This window comes from Emydura macquarii, unplaced genomic scaffold (assembly GCF_026122565.2).
Source record: "Emydura macquarii macquarii isolate MOO-44397 ecotype Brisbane River unplaced genomic scaffold, CSIRO-AGI_Emac_v2 contig_1230, whole genome shotgun sequence".
NCBI classification, from domain to species: Eukaryota; Metazoa; Chordata; order Testudines; family Chelidae; genus Emydura; species Emydura macquarii.
In genome coordinates, this window is record NW_027131367.1 from 13992769 (window position 1) to 14015733 (window position 22965).

General features: G+C 41.3%; 1 protein-coding gene across 2 annotated transcripts; it reads right to left on the reverse strand.

Moving 5' to 3' along the window:
* Nucleotides 1-1573: 1573 nt before the first annotated feature.
* SRP68 (signal recognition particle 68) lies at nucleotides 1574-21875 on the reverse strand. Of its 2 annotated transcripts, none has more exons than XM_067547590.1 (16): nucleotides 21586-21875; nucleotides 17802-17868; nucleotides 16962-17075; nucleotides 15670-15865; nucleotides 14653-14735; nucleotides 14247-14356; nucleotides 13756-13838; nucleotides 13318-13458; nucleotides 7601-7699; nucleotides 7202-7266; nucleotides 6714-6873; nucleotides 5913-6007; nucleotides 5454-5583; nucleotides 4663-4738; nucleotides 3529-3581; nucleotides 1574-2984 (listed from the first exon to the last, which is right to left on the reverse strand). In XM_067547590.1, the coding sequence occupies exons 1-16, from the start codon at nucleotides 21818-21820 to the stop codon at nucleotides 2757-2759; spliced, it is 1935 nt and encodes a 644-aa protein (XP_067403691.1). In that variant the 5' UTR covers nucleotides 21821-21875; the 3' UTR covers nucleotides 1574-2756. The 2 variants fall into 2 exon arrangements, with proteins under 2 accessions (XP_067403691.1, XP_067403692.1); XM_067547591.1 differs by lacking the exon at nucleotides 21586-21875 and adding an exon at nucleotides 20986-21061.
* Between the last annotated feature and the right edge of the window lie 1090 nt (nucleotides 21876-22965).

The window sequence follows — 22965 nt, forward strand, 5'->3', positions numbered from 1 at the left end:
CGATCACACAACTGACCAACCCACTCATTTTACGCATTCCTGAGGCTTTTGGCCCCTCCTTGCAGATTCTATCAGTAAAAGCATCCAATTCTCTATCAAAGACTGCCACACTAGTTTCCTAACAACCTCTGTTAAACTTTAAGGCAGCTGTTCCAAATCCAGCCTTTGCACTAAGAACTTCAATAAATTTAACACAATCTGGTTTTCATCTTGACTGCAGTTACTACCTACTCAAGGGAAAGCAGTACATATTTTTACTATCTTTGGATATTTTCCTAGTGCTTCATTAGTTCCTTCCACGTCATTCAAAATACAAAGAGCAACACACTGCTTATAAATCTAGGATCTACTGGTTTTAACACATTCAGATTAAAAGAGGAAAAGAACAAAGTTGTATCTGATAATGGTGCACGCAAGTCTTCATTGATTATTCTTGACTCGCCAACTGAGGACAAAGGATTGAGTAGCCTCAAAAATAATGGAGTGAGATTGATCTTCTCCAAACTCGCTAGGGAATGGATGCTCAGTGTTTCTCAACACTTCATATAAACTACACGCTTCAGAAATCAGGAATAAGACTTTATTGTTTTAGGATTTCTTAGGTGTCCAAACTAATCAGTTACGTGTCACAGGATGTTTAACAAAAAGGCTAACTGCTTTTAACTGTTTGTAACAGCAACCAATTAGAAACTGGCGTCAACGTAAGTTTCACTGGAATGAGTCCAGATACACACAGGCCTGGAGTCGAAGAAGGTGAACTAACAAACAGTTTGGTTTGCATTCCAAACAGGAAAATAATTCTCAAATTGATTTAATGTAAAATTTGAAAAAGGAGATAGAAGTTCAGAGCAAAGTACAGTCAAAGAAAAACACCAAGAGGCAAATAGCTAGAAAAGAGCTGAGCCAGTGTATCACATGACTATTATCTCTTATTTCTAAATTAAACAAACAAGCTTTATGGAGAACTGACAAAAATCAGTGTTCCAGGACCACAGTTGTGTTTGAAATTTCATCATTTGATAAATTAAAAAATATTCTTTAACATTTAGTTTTTCTTCATCTTGTTTGTTTTCTTCTATAAAATTCCCCCCTCCCAGGCATAGATTGAACTGAAGATTCAGAATATCAGGAAACCCACTTGATTTTTATGTGGTAAAATATGCAGAGAAACAGGGTTGGTTTCCTATTCCCTCTCCCCACCCCCTTGACCTCTAGGCATAGGAGTCCTGCTGAAAGAAATTATTTTGTACTTCTTAAAAAATGAATGAATCAGATCAACTTGGAATACCAAGTATACATTATGTTTAAAAAAGATTGGAAAATCTTATATTAATTCCATGTTGCTCTCCAATCTCAAGGATAGAAGCATCTTTCATGGAACATTTCCAACACTGCACAATCCAGATCTGCATAAACCAGTTTTTCTTCCATTTCCACCCTGTGGACTTCCAAACCCTCATGCTGAAACAATGCAGCAGTATGAAAGCCAAGAAAACCCATAGGCTATCAAATTGCTGCATCTCAGCTTCCAAATACAGTACACGCCAGTGAAGATCCAAACATGGCTCATGGAAAACTTCCAAATAAATTTTATTTAGGAATAGTTCTGCTCATGTGTTTTCTTTTTTTTAAAGACATCGATATGAAATTACCCGCATTTCAAAAGCGTCCATCACCATAACATATGGGCACTCTTACAAAAATGTTGTCTAGTACAAGAAATAAGATCTTATTGCTTAAGAATCCACTAGGCTCCTGTTACTTATTCCTCATCTTAAATTATTTCCATAGCAATCTAATGCAATAGCAAAGTCAGAAGACTCAAGGTGAGAAATAAGCAGGAGGAAATGAACTCCAGACAAAGATCATCTTGTTTTCAGGCAAGTCTGTTTAAATGAGAAGAAAGGAAATAAGCATGTGGGATAAACAGACTTTCAGTTTTCCATGAAGACTGAGCAGCTCCTTTAAGCCTCCCAAAAGCAACTACGTTCCCAAGAACATCCTTGTCAGAATGGGTTCCATACTGTAATTAAGCATTTAACAGGGTGTCCCAATAAGGAAGGGTTACAAAGACCCTGCAACATGTAAATTCAGACAAGACTCCACCATAGATTAGATGACCATTAAAATCTGTTAAGATATTTACCACCCCTGCTCTTAGCACAAGAGTTTCAGCTCATTTCTGAATGTAACATTTTTTTTAAAATAAAGACCAATTTCTCTTTATACAACCATATATTTTTTTTCTAAGTCAGGGAGTGGCAGTGGTACACTAGCTGGAATCCAGTCTCCCTAGCTAGTGTTTCATACCCTTTGTTTAGGCAGCCCCTTTTGTGAGTTCTGGTTCCTCAACACCTGCTTCCTCCTGCCCTCCTCCTCCCACCCCCAAAAGGTGTTCTGATCAAAGCATCAAATTAGAATGTCAAACATCAGTGAAAATCAAGACATGTCTATGCCTGGTCCATTGTGTATTGACCCTGAATGGAGCACTGGTCAAAAAGCAAATTCCCACTTTTCAGAGGACAATGGAATTTTTCTGCTCCAGATGTTACCAGACATTTAGAAAGTTCCTGGGGTAGACTGTTTTCCTCTAATACATTGGGAAAGAACGCAAGTGCACAGGCACATACACAAAACAGGGAAGAAGATGGTAAGAGTCTCCCTTACTGGTTTCAGATCAGATATTTATGTTCTGGAACCTACTGGAGTTTTTCAACAACAGAGAATAAAACCTCCTTTCCTTTGAGGGCTACTGGTTAACTTCTGAATCCAAAGATGCCCTTGATATATCCAGTGAGACCACTCTTCGCTTTCTGCTCCACCTTGTCCTCCAGAGGTGGGAAAGCAACATGGTTGAGAGCCAGGTCAAAGAACAAGGGTTTGCATGGGATTGGCTGGAACCCGGGAGGGAAATGGACCAGGCTGGCTTGCTTGCTGACAAGAGAGGGATCCAGGCAGAATGTCTCAAATCGTTCAGAAAGTGGCTGAAAAGAGACCCAGACACCAATATTAAACAAGCTGATGACATATCATGGTTGGCCCGATGTCCAAACAGCAACATCTAGACACTCAGGGGTGAGCAGTGACACTGAGCCAGCTGGAGCTGAAGTTGACAAGCATGGTGTCTAGACTCCTTGGAAAGGGCTCAGCACTGGATGCATTCTGATACTCATTCATCATCACCATAGCTAACTAAGAAAAAGCATTGCAGACTAAAGGCAGTGTTCCCATGCACTGGGCAGTGCAGTTTAAATCCAAAAATGGAGACCCCAGATAAGATACTGCAGTGACAGCCTCAATATCCCTACCTAAACAAGTTGAAGGTCTGCAGTTGTTACCTTGAAGTGACAAGGAACACCCCCTCTCTCCTACCCCACATCTGCAGCGTTTGTGGGTAGAGGAAAAGCAATAAGCCCAGGACATTTTGTACTCAAAACAGACCATATTGCACAATGCATCTTGAACATACTGGTCTTACAGAAATGAAACTACCTCCTTTTCACCCCAGTGCGCGGTGCCACAACTTACCTTGCCATCCTTGACTTGGGATGGAGACTCAGCTTCATGGGTGTCATTTGCATCTGAAAGATTCACAGAAGTGCCATAAGATAGACAGACAGCTGGTCTACTAACAACGCCTCAGAAGATAGCCTTATAGTGTCACAACTAATAAACTGTGTTCAGAAGATAGCTTGGGGCACATGCTTTTCTACGTATGGAAGACAGAGTATTCTAACAGAGATAACTTGCTTAGATTGTAAATCAAAATGGGTCACATTTACGGGCACCCCAACTATCCTGTTTTGAGATAGCACAGAAAGGGTCCCCCGGTCCCAGCAGAGGCATGGCACTGTGATAGCTATACAGAAAGTGGGTGATGGCAAAAAGCCCCAAGGTATGTAGCAAATCCGCATGTTAGGGTGGAGGAAAAACTAAGATTCATATTTCTCTGGTTCTTCTATCTGCAGGCAAATCAGATTGAGCAGCTCTTATATGCCAGAGATGAATTCAGGCTGGTATAGGACACAAATTCCCCAATTCAATTGACATTGAACAGTAACTCAGCACAACTGTCAAAATAAAATCAGAGGTCTTTCCTCTTCCAATGAGCCCTCCCTAAGGTCAGCTGGTTAAAGCAGACTCAGTGAGAGCTGATAGATGAGTCAGGACATTCAAGGCACACCCTGTTGCTAAGGAGGTGTCATACACTGGATGCTGTTATCTTTGGTGTCACCTAAGAGGTGTGAGTAAGAGTTCTCTGCAGGATGGTAAAAGGGGTACGAGTCCTTCAGGAGAGCTTACAAACCACTGATTAAGGAAAAAGCTGGGAAAGCTCCAGCCTGCTTGTAGAGGCCTAGAGCAATGGTTCTCAACCTGCAGCCCGCTTGCAGCCCAATCAGCACACAGCTGCAGCCCATGTGACATCCTTAGGGCCATACAGACAGATACAATGGTAAATAGGTTGAGAACCACTGCCCTAGAAGTACCAAGCAAAACTTCTAGAAGAGGTGCTTTCTGAACACACTATAGATCGAAAAACATGGGGGAAGCAACTTTAATATTGTAGCATTTGTAGCTGAAAAAGCCCAAGTGGCTGCAGTAATAAACACAAGTGATTGAATCTGAGAGACACCAGTTCTCCTGCAAGATTGAGTAACTCACCTAATATAGCAGCTGCCTGCAGGGAGTATTTTTCTGCATTCACTTGAGTGATCAGCTCCTGGACATCAGGCAGCTCCTAGACCATGGGAGAATACAATGATTTCAGAATCAAAGGTATCAAGCAAAGTTTTAACAAGAATTAGGACAGAATGTTTAAAAGTTAGACTTCAACTCTGACAAACTAGGAATTTTAGAGCTAAAGCTATCAATGCCACTCAGAGGAGAGAGGAAGCATATATTCTCAGAGGAGAGAGAAGCATATATAATGGTCCTTCTGGTACAACAAAAGCCTTATTACAGGTGAAATCCAGACAGACAAAAGTATATGTAAAAAAACCCTTTCTTGTAGAGCTATACAGATAAGTGTAGCCCTGCACGGATACAAAATTTGTATCTGTATCTGAGCCACAATCCACAAACATGGTCCACGGATCTCTGCATCCACAGATTTGCAGGGCTCTACAGGCAAGCACTGGATGTTACTTTGGTGATGAGATGTATGAACAACGGCTATATTCCTATCTTTACACATCCAGTAGTCACTGATATTTATTGGATACTTTTGTTGCAGAAATCTAGGTTGCCCCCGCTTCCCTCCAATCATACAGGACAGGATGGAGGGAGCCATGCCCGCACTAGCATACTTCATTACAAAGCCTGTAGCAAGCATGAAGTGTTACAAGAGCCCAAGGCAATATTCTTCCCACATTTAAAGATATTTGTAATATAGTGGCCTAGTATTTAGTTACTGGTTAACTGAATTCTCAAGTATGGAATGGTTTGATTCATACCTTCAAGCTGTTCTTATAAGCACCAGCCTGGGCCTGGACCTCACTGGCATACTTCAGGACTCTGTCATACAAAACAAGGGCTTCACTCCACTTCTTCACCAGGACATAGGACTGGGCAATGAAGAAACACCTGGCAGGGTCAGGAGCAAAGTTAACCCTTACAATGATTAACTGCTTTGCCTTCAGCATATTTCTTTGCATATCCAAATTATGTCATTTTAAACAGGTTGCCCCAATATTAAGCTATTTATCTGGGTCAGGCTAATCTTCCTCAGCTTGCACTTGCAGTCCCATGGATTTCACTCAGATAAAGATTACCCCCTTTCCTTCTGTCCAATCTTGTGCCATGCACTGGATGTTAACTATGACTTCCTAGAGTTCATGCCTGGCTACTATTAGAGAACTCTATTTGCCCACTGCCAGTTAAAGAAATAGCCTGGCTGTTCTCGCCAGAGTTACCTATAAGCCTTGTATACCAGTGTCTTCACCCCTATCTCCTTCTGGAAGTTCTTGTCCTCTTCTAGGCCAGGAAGTTGTGGTAGTTCCACCAGATTCTGTATAAAGTATAGAAAAATTGGAATGTGTCAAACCCAAATGAGTGCTCTTGCCTGGTATGTGAATGAAGAAAGCTGCCCTTTCAGTGAGTCAGAGCAACGGGACATGCCTGGACAAATAATGTGATGTTTTCTAATTACTGATATTAACTTGGAGAGGACTATTCAATTAAACTTGTGTAGACTCACCCTTAAGGAAGAATTTAATATTTCCTGACACAAATATGCAGTAGGACAGGGGGCTCAAACTTTCATAGTATGAACCACATTGTTAAGAGTTTCTCTCATGCAAGATCTCCCTTCCCATTAAATTAACCAGACCAGCAGAACATCCATGTCGTAACTACAGCAACTGCTTACAAGGAGAAGCAAGATTAGGGAAGTCTGTAATGTTACTTTTAGCTACCAGTTTAACCTAGGAGCTGAAAATGAGCCAGCAGCATGGTTACCCATGAACATTTTAGAACTTCTGCCATAGACTTCTACTCAAATCAGCATTTTGCGATTATATTTAATCCACTTTTTTTAATGCTCCTAAGTGGATATTGGGTACCATGGACTTTTACTGAACCCTTTCAGATAATCACATTAATCCTGACTGTAGCTTCTCTCCCAAGTTCTTCTTGGTTAGTCCTTTTGGCACACTACATTTTTAAAAAGTCTCAGTGAGACATTTGAAAGTCAGACTTTCCTGCCCTTGCATTACCTGCAAGATGATGTCATAAAGGCGAATGAGATCCTGAGGCCGTGCTGTACGGTTGCCATCATCCTCTGACTGTTGCTCCTGCAGCAATGCCTTCTGCAAAGCTTTTGCCATGCTCTCATTGCGCTTGATGGCTGTCGACAGCTTGATGTAGGTCAGGTAACTAGGAAGTACCATTTAAAAGCTTTGAAATTCTGTTGGAAGGCATTCACAGCAATTCTTGGAAGAACCAAGATGGTAGCTAGTAGTGGAAACTAATTTCCAGGTAGAGCAAGCTCTGGGGGAGGAGGGGAAGACATGCAGATGGGACATTGAGTCCAATGTTCCCAGAAATATTTGGGGGGGAGGAGGGGAAGAGAACCAGATTCTACTTGATCCACTAGGTCTAGATGATTTAAGATTGAGGTAGCCCAAAACAAAAAGGATTAAGATGAGATTCTCAAAATCCACATGGGAATGCAACACTTCCCTAAGCATACAGATACTCTTACCTGTGCAGGTACTGGATATTGGACACCTTCCCAGAATCGACTTCCAGAGAATGTTCCCGAAGCTTCTGCAGAAATTGGAACAGACAAATCTGTGCATTATGTACTTAAATTAGTAACTGGAGAAAAAGGATCTGAAACAATCCAAAGTTTGAAGGACATCTGGAAACTGAATCTATTATAAAAAAAACACACTCTGGATGAATGGTGGAGAAGATGCCCAGGCAGAGTTCAGTTATGAAGAGGAACTTTGGTCACTGTTAAATTACTCTGCAGTACTGTGTTATTGATGGATCCAAAAATACCTATGGCTACTGTTGACATGGGTTTAAGTATTACAAGAGACTCTAGAAGAAACGCTATATGCTTCTCTTTGGAAGTGGTAATATATTTGGTGCTTACCTGGTCTGGCTTCAGATCTTCCCGAACAGCCTGTATGGCATCTCGACACTCACTGAGTAAAGACTCAAACAGACGTTCTTTTGTTTCCTCTCCTTCTGCCTAAATACAAGACAGGAAAGAGACAAAAATAAGTATTTTTCAAAGACATATTTTCCTATTTATTAGTGGGGTTGGTGCTGTGGAAAAATTGGTTAATCTTCCTTCATTAAATCTTTTCAAACTTCCTCCAAATTACTGCTTTTAAAACGTTTTGACCACCATATGTAGATGGATCACGTAACTGTACATGCTCAAACCGTTGCTGAACAGCAAACTGTACTACAAAACCACCACTCACGTCTGCATATTTGATGAACTTAAGGGGCCGTTTCCCCCAGTGCTGGCATATTCGATAGATTCCAGGAAAAGGACAGATGCATTTACGCGGTTTGAAAGTTCCACTGTTTTCTAATGTGGAAGATGTTTCAGTAAGAATTCTTTCCAGGCAGTACAGGAGGAAGCCGCTTTCACATTTACTAGCTATATTAATTCTACACACTCTGAAAGGAGAAATGAAATGCTGGCAGATTTCTGACTAGCAGCATAATGGGTTGCAGAGGTAGAATACATGTTCAATCTTAAGATGGTGGGGTTCTCTCCCTCTTGATATATGGTGCTGTTACTTGAGAGCACCAGAAGAAAAAGCAAAGAGGGTGAGAGATGACTATGTATGATTGAGTAAAAATTCAGCAGAGTAAATGATGTTTACAGCCTGATTTGCTCTCCCCTGCCATCCACTCCTTGATGAGTACATCACAACCACCATCCTTCAAAAATCAGTCAAAGCTGCTCCTTAAATGAACTTGAAGGGACTCTAGGCACGCCTTCCTTCATAGATGGATGGCATGCACCAGCAATCCCACTGCTTGCCAGGCCAAGAACAAGCCAACCTCCCTGTTCCCTTACATTCAACATTAGCTGTCTTATTCCATTTCCTTTGTCTGACCCAGGAAAGCGAGAACTGCACTAGACACTACTCCAACATCTGTAATGCATTTTTAATCTCACTATTTATGACATTACCTGTTTAAGGAAAAGCTGCAAAGCAATCTGAAATTCTGGTTTGAAAGTGTATTTTCATGAAAATATTGCTAATCTCTCCCAAAATGAAAAAGTTTAGTGCTGCTCCAGTATGAGAGCCTTGGAGACTCAAGTCCCCTTTAAAAAAAAGCTACTCAAGTTCACTGTCCTGTCAATCTCAACTTTAAACTAATGAAATTGCTTCTAGGTGTGAGATTTTAAGTTCATTTTCCATGTCCCAGTCAATATATAGTCCCTCTGCTACTATGGGCCAGAGCTAGATGCAAACTAATGACAGAGGTGGAAGTCTATGTACCCATTAATAATCCTCTATTCACCAGCACCTGCTTTTAAGTAATTTCTTTTACTTTTAGTAAGCACAACGAACTGGAGAACCTTATAGTAATAACAGTCCCAGGCCTATTTCTTTTTTCCACAGAAACAGCCCCCAATGTCACAACATGTGCTCTGTTAGCATTAACAACGAGACTCCTGTAGCACCTTAATGACTAAAAAATTTCTGCCGGCATAAGCTTTCGTGGCTGCAACCCACTTTGTCAGATGCATGAAGTGGAAACCAGATAGGTGGTGTGTGTATACACCCCCGCCCCCCCCCAAAGGGTGAGAAACATAATGGGGAGGTCATGTTAGCATGAACTCTCTAACTGAAATCAGTTGTTTCTGCATTATTACAGTCTTTTAGAATTGCATTTTATCAGTAGCCTGCCTTCTAGTAGGCCAGAACAGGAAATGGTGGACATCTGCTTAATGTACATTTTCAAAACTGAACCTTTCGAGTTAATTTGGTTCATTACAAGCATCCACACAAACAGCATTGTTTTTTCTCATTGGATATTTCTTCACTTTCTGGACAGACAAGACTAACTACAAAAGTGACCATTCAAATAGTGCCACGGCATTTCCCTGCTTGTACAGTTAGAATAGACAAGCTACCTTACAGTACAGATGAATCTGTAGACAAATAGAAAAGCTACTTTATAGTACAGAAGAATCTAGCCTTATTCCCTTACTGTGCTTAATGCATTCAGGATACTAATAGAAATCATTCCTGTCCATAGCAAGCAACTTGAGATAATGCATTATGTCTAAGGAAACATAGATGAGTGTGAAAGGTTCAATTAGTTTTGTTATTCTGAACTCATTTCTACCATGGTAGTAAGAATTTCTAAAATAAGGTATCCATTTCACTTTCCTCCCATAATACTAATCCTTTATATAGCACTTTAATTAAAGCACGCTTAATACAACCAAATAATTATTACAAAGCCCACATTTCATGAATAGGTAAAACCAAGGCAAAAAAGTTCATTTCCTCAACACCATACCAGACAAGAAATTTGTCAGAACCATGGTTAGAACTCAGGAGTTCTAGGCACAGTGCTAGGAGCCAAGAACACGCAACAGAAGAAAAGTGAGAATACACCCTTTTGAAACATAAAAGCAGGAGGATCCTGATTTTCACGTAATGGACTGACACACTGTGCAACCAATTAAATAATCCATTTAGAAACTCACTTCATTTTCAACTAAATGACTATTAAAATAGTATTCAGAGATCATTTCAAATAGATGCAAGGCCACTCTCATTAAGGAAGGAAAATTGCCTGCAAATGAATTCACAAAAAGGATTCACTTGGATTTAGAAAGGGAGAATTTGTTGGGGAATCTGAGAAACTGTTGCCCTGTATTCTATGTAACATACCACTGTGTAAACAGATTATTCCAGTTTGTGGCAGCAACCTAGTATCTCCCCTGAATCCAAACTGCAATGAAGTGTAGGGTTTTGAAAGAGGCTAAAAACAATAGCATTATCCCAATACATCTTGCTATATTTTCCTGCTCTGGGGCATGAGCAATAGGATTTCTGCCCAGTATGCATAAAACTCAACTGCTTTTCAGACTGTTTATCCTCCCCACAAAGACTATCCAAGTTATTAGGTTTAATAAATCCTTTCAACTTTAGGCTTGCAGACCGCAAACATTTTAACCCCTTTTTATTTATTTGAAGATTTTTTAACAAGATTATTAAGGTGGGACTAACTGCTGTGAATAACCAGAAACGTAAGACATATCTAACTGAATTCTTAACCCCACCCCTGGGAGCATTTCAACTTCAATGGACACACAAAGAAAGGGAAACAATCAGACATCAATATCAAGCGCAAACAAAGGCAAGACAAAGAAGGTACAGCAAGGTAAATGTTTTCCTTTCCAACTGAAAATAAGGTTAAGCTCTGGTTATATATTTAGTGATCTCAGAAGTAGTACATGTAGTGAATATCAGACCACACAAAACCATGCTACAACTGACAGTCTGCTCCAGGGAGGTCCCAGGTGCTGCGATACCAGGGTGCTGAAGATCAGGACTCAAATCTATTGAGAGAAGACAGCGAGGGGAAGGAGAGGGAACCTTGGCACGGAGCTCACGTTTTTCATCAGTGACAGAAAGTGCTTGAAACCGACTTGACCTAAAGCTCTAGTTCTGAAAGTTTACAGATGGCCAGTCTTAGTTTGTCCTTTTCACTCTATCCACCATAGATTGCCCCTGAAAATTACTTTTCCTTTCCACTCATTTATGCAGTGCTATCCTCCTACTATAGCTATGATTACAGAACCCTTAAAAAGGAGAACAGTGACAGAGCCGACTGACGCAGCATTTACAAATTCTATATCCTCTTCAATTCAACATGGCTATGGTTAGCTATGTGCCGAGAAGTCTTGACATCTAATACCTAATACAGGGGAATTCTCACAAGTGAGAAACATCTGGATCAAATCTGAACCAAATTGGCTCTTGGAGTTCATATTTTAACAACCTTTCTTTGCTTCCCAATTAATACAAAGCAGCTAAAAAGTAATAATGCAGTGTGCTCAGAGATTCTGCACTTATTTTACTCGCAAGATTAAGGCATAATAGGTTTAGATTCACTTCTGGTCAAAAGCAGCAGAAGAGAAATTTAGTCCTTACCTTCAGCAACTGAGTTAAATGCAAGCACTGCCAAGCTTCGCAGTGTCTAGGTACAGTGGATCTTGGACTTTCAGGTATTATTACAATACCAACAGGAACATGGAAGAACCTCAAACAGTGGCAGAGTCAAATATTAGAGCTCTGAAAGTCTGGAGACAGCTTGTCTCTGTATCTACAGGAACTGGGAGGTCAAATCTGGTGTCATACCATTGTCCTCTAAATGCCCATTAGAAGTTTTTGGTAACTATTTAAAGAACAACATGGAATCAAATTCTGCTTTCCATTCTGTACGGTCAAAGAACTGTTCACCAGAAGAGCCAGCGTAGCTAACCAAAAGACTCCCTAACAACTGTTACAAACAGTATTTATCAAAAGAATGGAAGAAAAGGAGTTGATAAACACAAGTTAAGCTGCACCACCACCTACTGATCATACTACTGTATTACTTGCAGGGAGTTTTCCTCTTTTTTGAGGAAGAATTATCAGTTTAACCCATAACTTGAACTTAAGCACCTTTGAGAAATAAATATGACTGCATAAAAATAAGTTTCTGGTGAAATCAGTACAAATAAACTTCGAGTCCAAATTCCATTCGACTTGTTTCCTTTAAAGCACAGCTCTCTCTACCCACTAATGCCACTTTGTAAAAAGTAAGGCAAGAGATTAATTAAATCAAGTATTTTAAAAAACTGTCTTAAATCTGAGCTGTGTGTCCACTCCACTATGCTTTTCTCCTTGATTGTAGAGAAAGCCTCCCTAGCTTCTGATGTAGTCAGCAGCAGGCCAAGAACAAGCAGCAGTGACTGCTGCTAAAGACAGGCTGCAACTTCAAACAGCAGCAGCTCAAGATCTGTAGCCAATAAAGGCAGGAGCATTATCTCTGCATCCTTCCCCTAGGAAATCTAACCATCAGGCAAATATCTGGTCTTTGTTGCACACAACCAAGCATAAATTACTTTCACTGCAAGCGTTTTCTGGTAACTGGACAGTTCTAAAACATCTGGGACTAAATTCATCCCTGGTGTGACTCCAGGGTTGAATTTGGGAGCTGATGTTTATCAGGAATCTTCTCCCCTGGTCCTTTATAGCAGTGGTTCTCAATCTGCAGGCTGCTTGTGGCCTAATCAGCGCACAGCTATGGTCCATGTGACATTCTCAGGACCATACAGGTAGTAGATATATTGTGTGGATGTGGCCCACATAGAGAGCTGCATATACAGCCCACAATGGTAAACAGGTTGAGAACAACTGCTTTGTAGTGTTCATGTAAGTCAACAGCATGCCACAACTACCAGTTCTGCTCCCTGATACAGCAAGGCACTTTTTTTCTGCAGTGAAAGGACTAGTTACGAGGCCTTTTGCTTGTGTGTCTTATGGCCAGCACAAGAGATAAAGAACCAAGTTTTGTGGAACCGGTAACTGACCTACTTTCATGTACACAGCATCTTTCATCTGAAGACCCCAAAGTGATTTACAAAATTTGTTCAGAGATTACTACGTTCACCATTTAAATACAGCTATTTCTGGGGTAGAACACATCAGCGAACAGCAACAATATACAAGTGGTTTAAGATACAATCTATCCAGATCGAACAGCAGCATACAGATTAGAGAAGCAGGAGATATTAGAACACTGGCATAGAAGACCTGGAAGGGATTTCTTAGTTACCTGAACAATGGCTGCTTCATTATCTGCCAGTCCCAATAAAAAGATCCTCACTTTGTCTATCTTCACTGGGACAGTTCTTCCCCTCCATTCCACCTCACTCATGGTAGCTGCCTGCTTTGCTCGAGTCTGGCTGATCAGAGACTGAAAAGTGCAGACAAGGTGAGTGGCTGACAACTTAAATAGATCCATTTTTGAATACTTGATCAATCCTTACATTTACTTTAAATTGAAGTTTGAAATACATTACATGGTCCTATTACTTTCCACAGGATATGACCTTGCTGCCTATGACGTAACAATGCTCCTCAGTCTTTTGGTGGTACAATGCACTTAAAAACAATTTAAAACTTAAAAACTTAAAAGTTAACTTAAAAAACAAAGGCAAAAAAATGAGCTGGTCACCATGTATTCCAAATTTTGAACCATGCAGTCAATTACCTCTAGTTTTTCAGCAAGAAGACCCTCTGTGCCACCAGATCTCAGTCTCATCTGCATTAACTCATTGATAGCAGACTGGTCACCTACGAGATGGAATTGACAGATTGGGTCTGAGACCAAACTAATTTTCATTTCTCACTTAAGACAGGATTTGAACCCAGGCCTCCTGAGCACCGACTAGTGCTTAGGTAACTTTTGAGAAGAAGGAAAAAGTTACTTTGTATGAATCTTGCCCTGAGTATGTATTTGTCCACATCACATAAAACCACAGAGTTGTACAATTCAATATAAATTCCACTTTGTTAATCAGGTGCAGAACTGAAGTGCCTTATCAGTCATGTAAATGAGTCTGCAGGTTTGCCCAGACCCCAGAGCATTATTAATGGACTCATTCCCATATGTCAATAAGTTTAAGATAAACATTCCAAAACGCCTTCCCTCAAAAGCGATTCTTACTAGAAGTTAAATATTTGTTTTCCTACTTTACTTACCAATATTATAGGCACAATAGCGAATGTTGGGTGAAATCTCCTCCACACGTTGATTATACAGCACAGCCTGCTCCTCTGTGAAAGCACTGGCCAGTTTCTCATATATAGTCCTGCAGCAGGAAGTTGAAAACTTACACTACAATATTTATTTTTAACAGGATATTAACACTTTGCTAAGGGAAAGGATGGCTACTTTACACTAAACAATTACTTTGCGGAAAACCATTTCAATACCACAACTCCACTTCTACCATGATGCTACTGGTTAGCACAACTGTGATCAGAGCTTTCAGATCTCTGGCAGAAACTAAACAATTGGTGTTAACAAGCAGCTCATCTAGACTTATCTAGTCTTGTACTGGATTGTATTAAGTGCAAGTTGACCAAGATAGTAAGGGACACTCACTTGCATTTGTTGAAAGCCTCCATAGCTGCTTTCCACTCCTGGTGTTCAAAGCGCAGCATTCCTGTGAGGTAAGCCATGTATGCCTGCAGATAGAGCAAGGGTGGACAATTGTTGAGAGAGTACAGTTCTATTCCGTATGTCCATTAACACTGATGCCACAACAGAAAAAATCTTAATCCAAGCAATAATGTTATCTATGAAAAAGTGTTTATCTTACGCTTACATGGCACTATTAACAGAATCACTTTTTCACTGACAGTTACCAATTGTGGATGTGAGATGACGACAAGCTAGTTTCTCTATCTTGCAATCATTACCGGCATGCTATTGTTGTCAGAAGATACTTCAGTAGCCCAGTTAAGGCCCGAAAAAGGTATAAAATGGCAGTTTTAATCACACTGAGCAGCTGTTAAAGTTCCCTTCATAGTGGGCTAATATCACAAAGCGATGATTGCCTTCTGGCCAGTGGAGACAGGAAACAGTCACATTATCTGTGATCTGGATATACATTTTAGGACATTGAAAAAATTGATAGCTGACATCTGGTGAGAAATGTTGCTCAGTGCTACGAGTTTTCAGAATGCTGCACTCAGCAACATGGAGGCACAGCTTTCTTTTCTGAAGAAAGTTAGGTGTGCTGTCCCCTCATCCTCTCCCACATTCCTGTCATATAAAAAAGTCTTTTTGTTTAATCTTAATTTAAACTGAACTCTGAGGCAGGAACCATTGCTTAATGTGTTTATACAGCACATAGTACAGTTGGACTCTGACTGGGGCCTCAAGGCATTACGGTAAAGCTTCTGGTGCTACTGCTAAACAATTTAGATTTGCTAACTAATCAAATCAAATACTCACATTAGAGCTCAATAACCAGAAAACTACAATCATCCCAGACGAAGTCAGAGCAGGCAATTTAGTGTCAGTTTACAGAGCAAGATCCTTCGTTCAACTAGAAACAAAAGATCAGTTTATCCTTTCTTTGCCTCCACTATAAAACAAAACAATGTTAGAAGTAACCTGAGCTTCCAGCTTAGTCTTGGCATCCACCCGATTGCTTTCACACAGACGCTCCAGCTCCTCAGCATGTTTCACGGCTTTGCGCAGGCGAGAAAGCAAATGAAATCGCTTGCGGGGTTCGGTGTTGGCTTCCTGCTTAAGCTGCATAGCGTAGCTCCAGGCTCTCTCTGCATCCATCAGTATCAACAGCAAGTACCTATAAAACAGACACAGGAAGGATATGAATAAAATGATTAATCAATTTCCCAGGAAATTTTTTTGTTCCTTTCTATCACTCAATCAGAAAGCCTTATAAATTAAAGCTCTGTTTGGGTAAGAACAGGTGCATTGCCTATTTCTGGAGGTAACCATGAGCAAGTAAACAAGACCCCATTGCTTTATCTTATTCATTGTGGGGTGCTTATCATTGAGACGCAACTATTGAAAGATGTCTTCAGGAATTCTAAAGCTGCGGCAGAAAATTTTGTATTAAGTCTCTGCTTTGCACTGTCACAAAATCGTGTGGAGGAAGACTAAAAGTAATGAATCTCAGTGCTTTTTAGAGAACATAATTAAAAATAAAACTACCATTTGTAACAATTAAGCAACCAGATGCATTTCAGAACATTAACACAACCCAGGTAGAAAGAATCCCATGGGCTAAAAAAAATCCATATTTTCATCCCCCCTTTCCTTCCAAAAGAAAAAAAGAGAGAAAGGAGACAATTGTTTCAAGCAGCTGGGAAATGAGCCCAAAGCTCTGGCTGCTCTCCAGGTGTTTACCTGAAAAGCCATTCTATTGAATTTCAAAGGCACAAGTACAAAATGCAAGTGTTTCTGTACAGAGATAATGGATCAGGTCCCCAATCTCATTCTTGCTGGTAACAGCACTTTTGTTGCCTATATTCAGATGGCTGTTCTAAAGAAGTGCTGACCAAGCACTTCCCCTAAAAATATTTGAACTTTATTGCTCAAGAAACCAGCATTGACAGCAGCGGCTAGGGCCATCCAGTGAGGGCAGAAACTGTGCTTTTCTCTCACACCACCTTGTCATCGTGTCACAGTCATAAGCTGCAGCACTGTCCCGTTTCCCCATATTCTAGTCGGCAGTTGGATCTTTATTTTAGGTTGACATCCACCACCGTGGAGATTAAAAACTCTCCACAAAAGTGGTTTAGAGAGGTGTAGAGCTGTGAAGTAGGATAACATCGAAATTCTTTTAATTTGTGACCTATGTGAAGATAAATTACCTGCAGGAGTGACCCACTAATGCACTGACCTACCCAACACCAGATTCTCCCCATGCCTAATACCTGTTGTCAGACAGAATCTCTTCAGTTACTTTCTTCCCTGTGAACTTATGTCTGTTTCCCATCTTGAAGTTAAGAGTTTTTCGGAGCCTTCTTAGCCTGCGGGAGCAATAACCCCTGGAAATAATCACAAAATAAAAATCAGTTCTTCCAAAGAATATAACTTGGCTCCTATATATCCCTTTTCCATTGCCAACCTATACTGAATAATCCAGAAACAGTGCCGGACAAAATGTACCTGGCATAACAGTACACAAGTTTCTGGGAGTGAAGATTTCTAAACAATACAACACAGAGCCAAGTTTAAGAAACCTAACAGGTGCATTAAACCTGAGATATGGCAGACAGTTGGAAGAGACAAAAAAAGTGTAGCAATAAAGCTATATGTAAACAGACAAGTCATGGCCATTGATTGGGACATTCTAAATGGTGATGCTCTTCCTGTGTTCCAAATGATTTCTTATCAGAGGTAATGCACATGCACGCGCGCGCACACACACGCAGTCTAAGATGGGTTCAGTGACTATCAATAAGGTGTTAGTGATCTCATTAATGAAACTATGAGGGAACAAAAAGCAAGCAACAAATTAACCGCAGTATTCTAATCATTTCATTAGTCAAAGAACGTTCATTTCATTTACAATGGATACATCTGTTTACAGTAAAGCCCCTGCCAATGGCTCTTTATTCGGCAACTGGTTTTCAAAGCCTGTGGCAGCAAACTGACACTTTAAATGTGCTCTGAGCTAAAACTGACTTGGCATGGTGATTTACATTAATCAAGGTAACTTATATTGTCTATTATGCATAAAACGCCTTGGAGTTATTTGCTAACATACTAACCTGTATCTCTGGAAGTCTCCGTGCCGTAAACCATGCTGCTGTTGGGATTCCTTAACAATCTGAAGGACTGTAATTCACATTAAGGAACATTTATGACAGAATACAGTTTGCTCTTAGTATACCATTCTAGCTTAAACTAATGGAGAAGAAAGACCTCTACAGGATTTTTTCTTACACAAACATTAAAGCAGATACTGGTCCTGTGCACAAGAGAGGGATTAGTGAAATCTTTCAACAAGAGATGCAAGAACTGGTGGATCTGCAGAGATTTTGCCACCCCCATATTTTATTTTTCAGAATCCTTTGGCAAGGTCTACACATAGTTCTGCTAGTATAGCTATAGCAGCAAAAGCCTCTTAGAGCAGATGCAATTATATTGTATCAATAAAAAAAGCATTTGTCAGTATTCCAATGCAGTGAGTGAAATGAGCTATACCAGCAAAAGCATTAATGCTGAAATAATTATGTCTATCTTACAGCTTTGTTGGCATAGCTATGTGGACAAAAAAACACGCCCCACACACAAAACATACCTCTAACTATGCAACAAAACTTTAATTTTAGAATCACTGCTGAGTTATTATTTGATCTCTCCTGAAAAGGGCACTATAGGTACTTTACTGAATGGATTAGAATTGCTACTTTTTGATTTCCTAAAACAGTCTCCTCCAAATGAATCATATCCTGATACAGATATTCCTATTAAGAAAGGATGTTGGGAATAATTCTTTAAGGTTTAATTTTATACTGAAAATTGGTTAAAAGATAAAACTAGAAAAGCAAATTGATTTTTAAATTTAAATTACTTCAATAAATGTCTTGTGGAAGAACAAGGTAACAGCATTTACATACCAATTATTTTTTTCACTGAATCGTTTCCACACTAGATTATGATCTTTAGCATAATCACTAGTTGATTTACCTGTGTGTCCTATGTTTGCTTCACTCTCACTTTTGGAAGCTTTCAGTGAATGAATACTATACAAAATAAACCTCCACTTTACATTTTAATGGCCATTACAGACTTCACTTATTTTATTCATTTAGATGATGATGATCAGTGCTTTATTTTTGGGGAAAGACATGTCCAGAAAGCATCGCGTTCAAGTAAAGTGTTTTTGGACAGAGTGCTTTGCTTATATTGAACCAATCTTTGCAATCCTTACATAGGTGCTGTAGGAAATGTTTCTACCTGGATACTAACACTGTCAAAACTAACACCAATTGTAGTAGTTATGGAAGAAAATAATTAAATTGAAGTCCATTCCTGTGCAAGTTGAGAGGCACCTTCAGATAAGGATATTGCTTTTAAAGTACACCTAACATACAGTGCTTGCACTACTTAAGTATTAAAGACGACATCACTAGCTAATACTTACAGAACAAGGGAGTCTTCACTTTTGGGGCATAAGCAAGTTACACAACAAAATACTCCCTAAATAACTCATTTTGGGGAGTGTTTCTTAATTCTAAGTATTTACCTTGAATTTCCTTTAAATTTATTATAGATTGTTTAGTTAATTATATCAATATATTCATTATATTATATTCATAGTAGCTTTTTTTACTTAGTTTTGTTGATTTAGGCATACCTACCACCACTGATATGACCTCAGTCTGCCACTTTATCTACAATTGCTAATTGTACAATTGTGTCCTCGTTTCAATTTGCATTTCTTCCTACTGCAAGATAAAACTCAGTTTCACAACAGATGTGCAGCTGAGCTAGTTTCACACTAAAACGTCTCCAGAAAAAGCTTACAGCTTTAAATAAAAGTACTAACAAGTAAATCAGCTGTATAAAAAAAACTACCTCGCTTATCCCTTTCACAGTGATTGGAAAGAATCTCAAACTTCTGGTTAGACTTCAGGTTGACACATGGTAATATGCACAAGGCTTCACTTAGCCATAGTAATTCTTAGTTTTTCTACATTTTAGAAGCATCTTGTACTTTTTGCAGTGTGATAAAAAATACAAACTTGGACAAAATGGACTTTAACATAGTTTTTAAAAAAATAGAGTAATCCACATAAAATGCTATTTGCAAATTCAGACGGATAGAATACTTTCCCCTGAGAACAGTAATAATATTTCCCATTAAATATATTTATTTAAAACTACCAATTTTGAGTCTTAACTCCATTTCAGTTTATTATTAAAGTTTATTATAACTGCCAGGAAAGATTTTCTGCTCTCAATAGCCTTCTCTGGAAGTTACATTGCTACACAAGACTTCAAAACGTACTTATCAGACCAGGATTATACAAACTGTTGTTGCTAACATGCCTGTCACTCACCTATTTTATCCAAATTCACACACCACATGCCCATACTTCAAGCAAATAAAATATGGACTGGAATTCTGCATTTTTGCGGATTAGTGATATTTATTACACTGATTGCAAATGTGGCCTTGAGGGGACAAAACCATAGTTCACAACAAAGATGCAAAGCTTACATCCCATTTTCTGCATATTCACATTACCAGAAGCCTAACAGTGTCACCCAGATTTTTTCATAGTACTGTGCCAATTTACATGATTAAAACACATCAGCAGTATGACCCAGTGTCTGACACCTCATTTGTTTCTCCATGTTCTAACCCAGTGGTTCTCAACCAGGGGTATATGTGCCCCTGGGGGTACACAGAGATCTTCCAGGAGATACATCAACTCATCTAGATATTTGCCTTGTTTTACATCAGGTTAAATATAAAGCTCTAGGAAGTGAGTACAAACTAAAATTTCATACAATTACTTGTTTACACTACTCTGTATACTATACACTGAAATACAAGTACAATATTTACATTCCCATTGATTTATTATATAGTAAAAATTAGGAACTAAGCACTTTTTCACTAAAAGTGCTGTGACATTTTTGTCTTTGTATGTCTGATTTTTATAAACGAGTAGTTTTTAAGTGAGGTGAAACTTGGGGTACGCAAGCCAAGTTAGACTCCTCAAAGGTGGATAGTAGTCTGGAAAGGTTGAGAGCCACTGTTCTGACCCATAACAAATCTCACACTATTCTTAACCATCTCTCCAATACTTCTATTTTGGATGAAAGACTATACCACTGTATGAGAGCTCAGCAAGGCCCAGCACAAGGGCCCCATCAAAACAGGAATGGTGAGTACCAAGTAGCACCAGTAAAAGAGTATGCAAATGAATTACTTCAAACCTGAGATCTAGTATTCTGAATAGGATCCGATTTGTCTCTGGACGGCAGGCGGCTTCAGATGCTGGACTGGATAGTTATACATGCAGAGTTGCAACCAATCTTCCCCCACCATGCTAAATTGAAACTCTTCCCTTCCCCACCTGCCGAACCCAGCCTCCGCTCTGCCCTCTCCCCCAACATTAAATCAGTATGTAACGTAATCACCACACAGAAAACAGCCCCCTTATGATAATCAGTGTGGAGGGTGGGTTGATGTCCCACTCCCTTTGCCCAGCGTTTCGTCCAAGGCCATCCATGATTACGCTGCTTTCTGCACAGCGCCCCTCTCCCGGATGCCCCCCAGCGCCATGTGTTCACAGCACAGCAAGGCAAAGCCCAAAGGCCGGCAGGCACGGCCGCACATGGCAGGGGAGAGCCGAGCCGAGCCGGGCCGGGCATTAATTCACGCTGCCAGCTCTGTAAAAAGTCTCCCTGGTGTGTGGGGGGGGATGGGAAGGGGAGGCAGGCGCTGGGCCTCCCCGGCCTGACTGACTGACTGACTGACTGACACGTCCTCACTCGCGGCCCCGCCGCCGCCGCCCGCCCGGCCCCGCAGGATACTCTCCAGGCCCAGGCTGTCCCCGAGGCTCCCCGCCTTCGGCCCCGTGGGCTTCTCATTCTCCTTGTTCTCCTCCGTGCCGGCCCCGCCGCCGCTCCCGCTCCCGCCTGCGCCGCCGCCGCCGCCGCCTCCCCCCCGGCGCCCACCGCCGGCCAGCGGCCGCTCCGCCGCCATCTTGCGCCTCTGCCGCTGCCGCGCAGCATCATGGGCCGGGAGAGTAGAGCTGCGCGAGGCCATGGTGCCGCGGGGGGAGCTGGGATCGGGGAGGACCCGGCCGGCTGAAGAGCAGGCTGGGGAGAAGAGGGGGAATGGGTGGTTCCGAGCGGCTCTTTAAGCCCTCTCCAGCCTCGTTGTGAGAGCTGGGCCCGGCCCGCGGGCGGGGGATGGGCTCCTGTCATCCATCACTAGAGACGGGGCGGCTCCTCCCCCGCAGGATCTGGCCCCAGGCCAGGTCTTCACCTAGGGCCCCCCCCCCACTCTGCCTGGGTCTCACACAGGGTCCCCCCCATTGTCTCATACTGCCCCCCCCCCAGCCCTGCGATGGGCCGCAGGCTGATCCCAACCCTGGCGCCCATCACCCTGGCCTCTGAGCTCCAAGATGGAGGGTGTGGCCGATTTGCCCTGACCGCCCCCCCCCCAAGCCCTGGGGCCCTGAATTCCTGGCACTGTGGGTGGCTGGGAGGCTGAGCTGGCCTGGGAGTCTGGTTGTGCCCGTAACCCGCCAAGCAAAGACCCCGGCTCTGAATTCCCAGCGCTGTGCTGCGGGCCATGGGGTGGGGGTGAGAACCAGAGCCCAGATCCTGGCGCAAATGTTGCCACTAACAGGCTGAGCCCCAACACCCCAGCACTGCAGGGAGGAAAGGAGTCGGACTCCAAACCCCGATGCCCAAATTGCTGCTTGGGCCCATCTCTGGCTAAAGTAGGGCCATACTGTAACCTCCTTCTCCTTGTGGAGCCCCCATAGGATGGGGCGAGAGGGCTCAGGAAACTGCTGGGATTTAGTCCTTATCGTAGACATTGTCACCTTTCTAGTTGGGGACAATCTCCCTGCCTCGTTGCTTCTCCGTTTCCTTTCAAACCGTAGCTGAAAACAGATTTCAGCTCTTCCTCCGGTGCTGGCTTTATAGCTGGATGGGTTCATTTAAGCTATGTCTTCCCTGCAAAAAAAAAAAAAAAGTGTGATTTTACACCAAGATTTTTATCTCAATGCAGCATTCTAGTGGAGACAAAACACTGTAGATTTTACTTTGCTGTAGGTAGTTGAGGTAAACCACAGATGGGACCTGAACAGTACAAACTACCTATGTCATGTCTTCACTAGAATTTTACAGAAATAAATAAATTGATGTAAAAAACACACCTTTTCTGCAGGGAAGACAAAA

Coding starts and splice junctions, on each gene's coding strand:
- SRP68 (XM_067547590.1), bottom strand. CDS start 21,820: ATGGCCTCGCGCAGCTCTACTCTCCCGGCCCATGATGCTGCGCGGCAG. Junction 13,839..14,246: donor CTATTGTGCCTATAATATTG/GTAAGTAAAGTA, acceptor TCCATCTCGTAG/GTGACCAGTCTGCTATCAAT. Junction 7,267..7,600: donor AAGATCTGAAGCCAGACCAG/GTAAGCACCAAA, acceptor CAATTTCTGCAG/AAGCTTCGGGAACATTCTCT.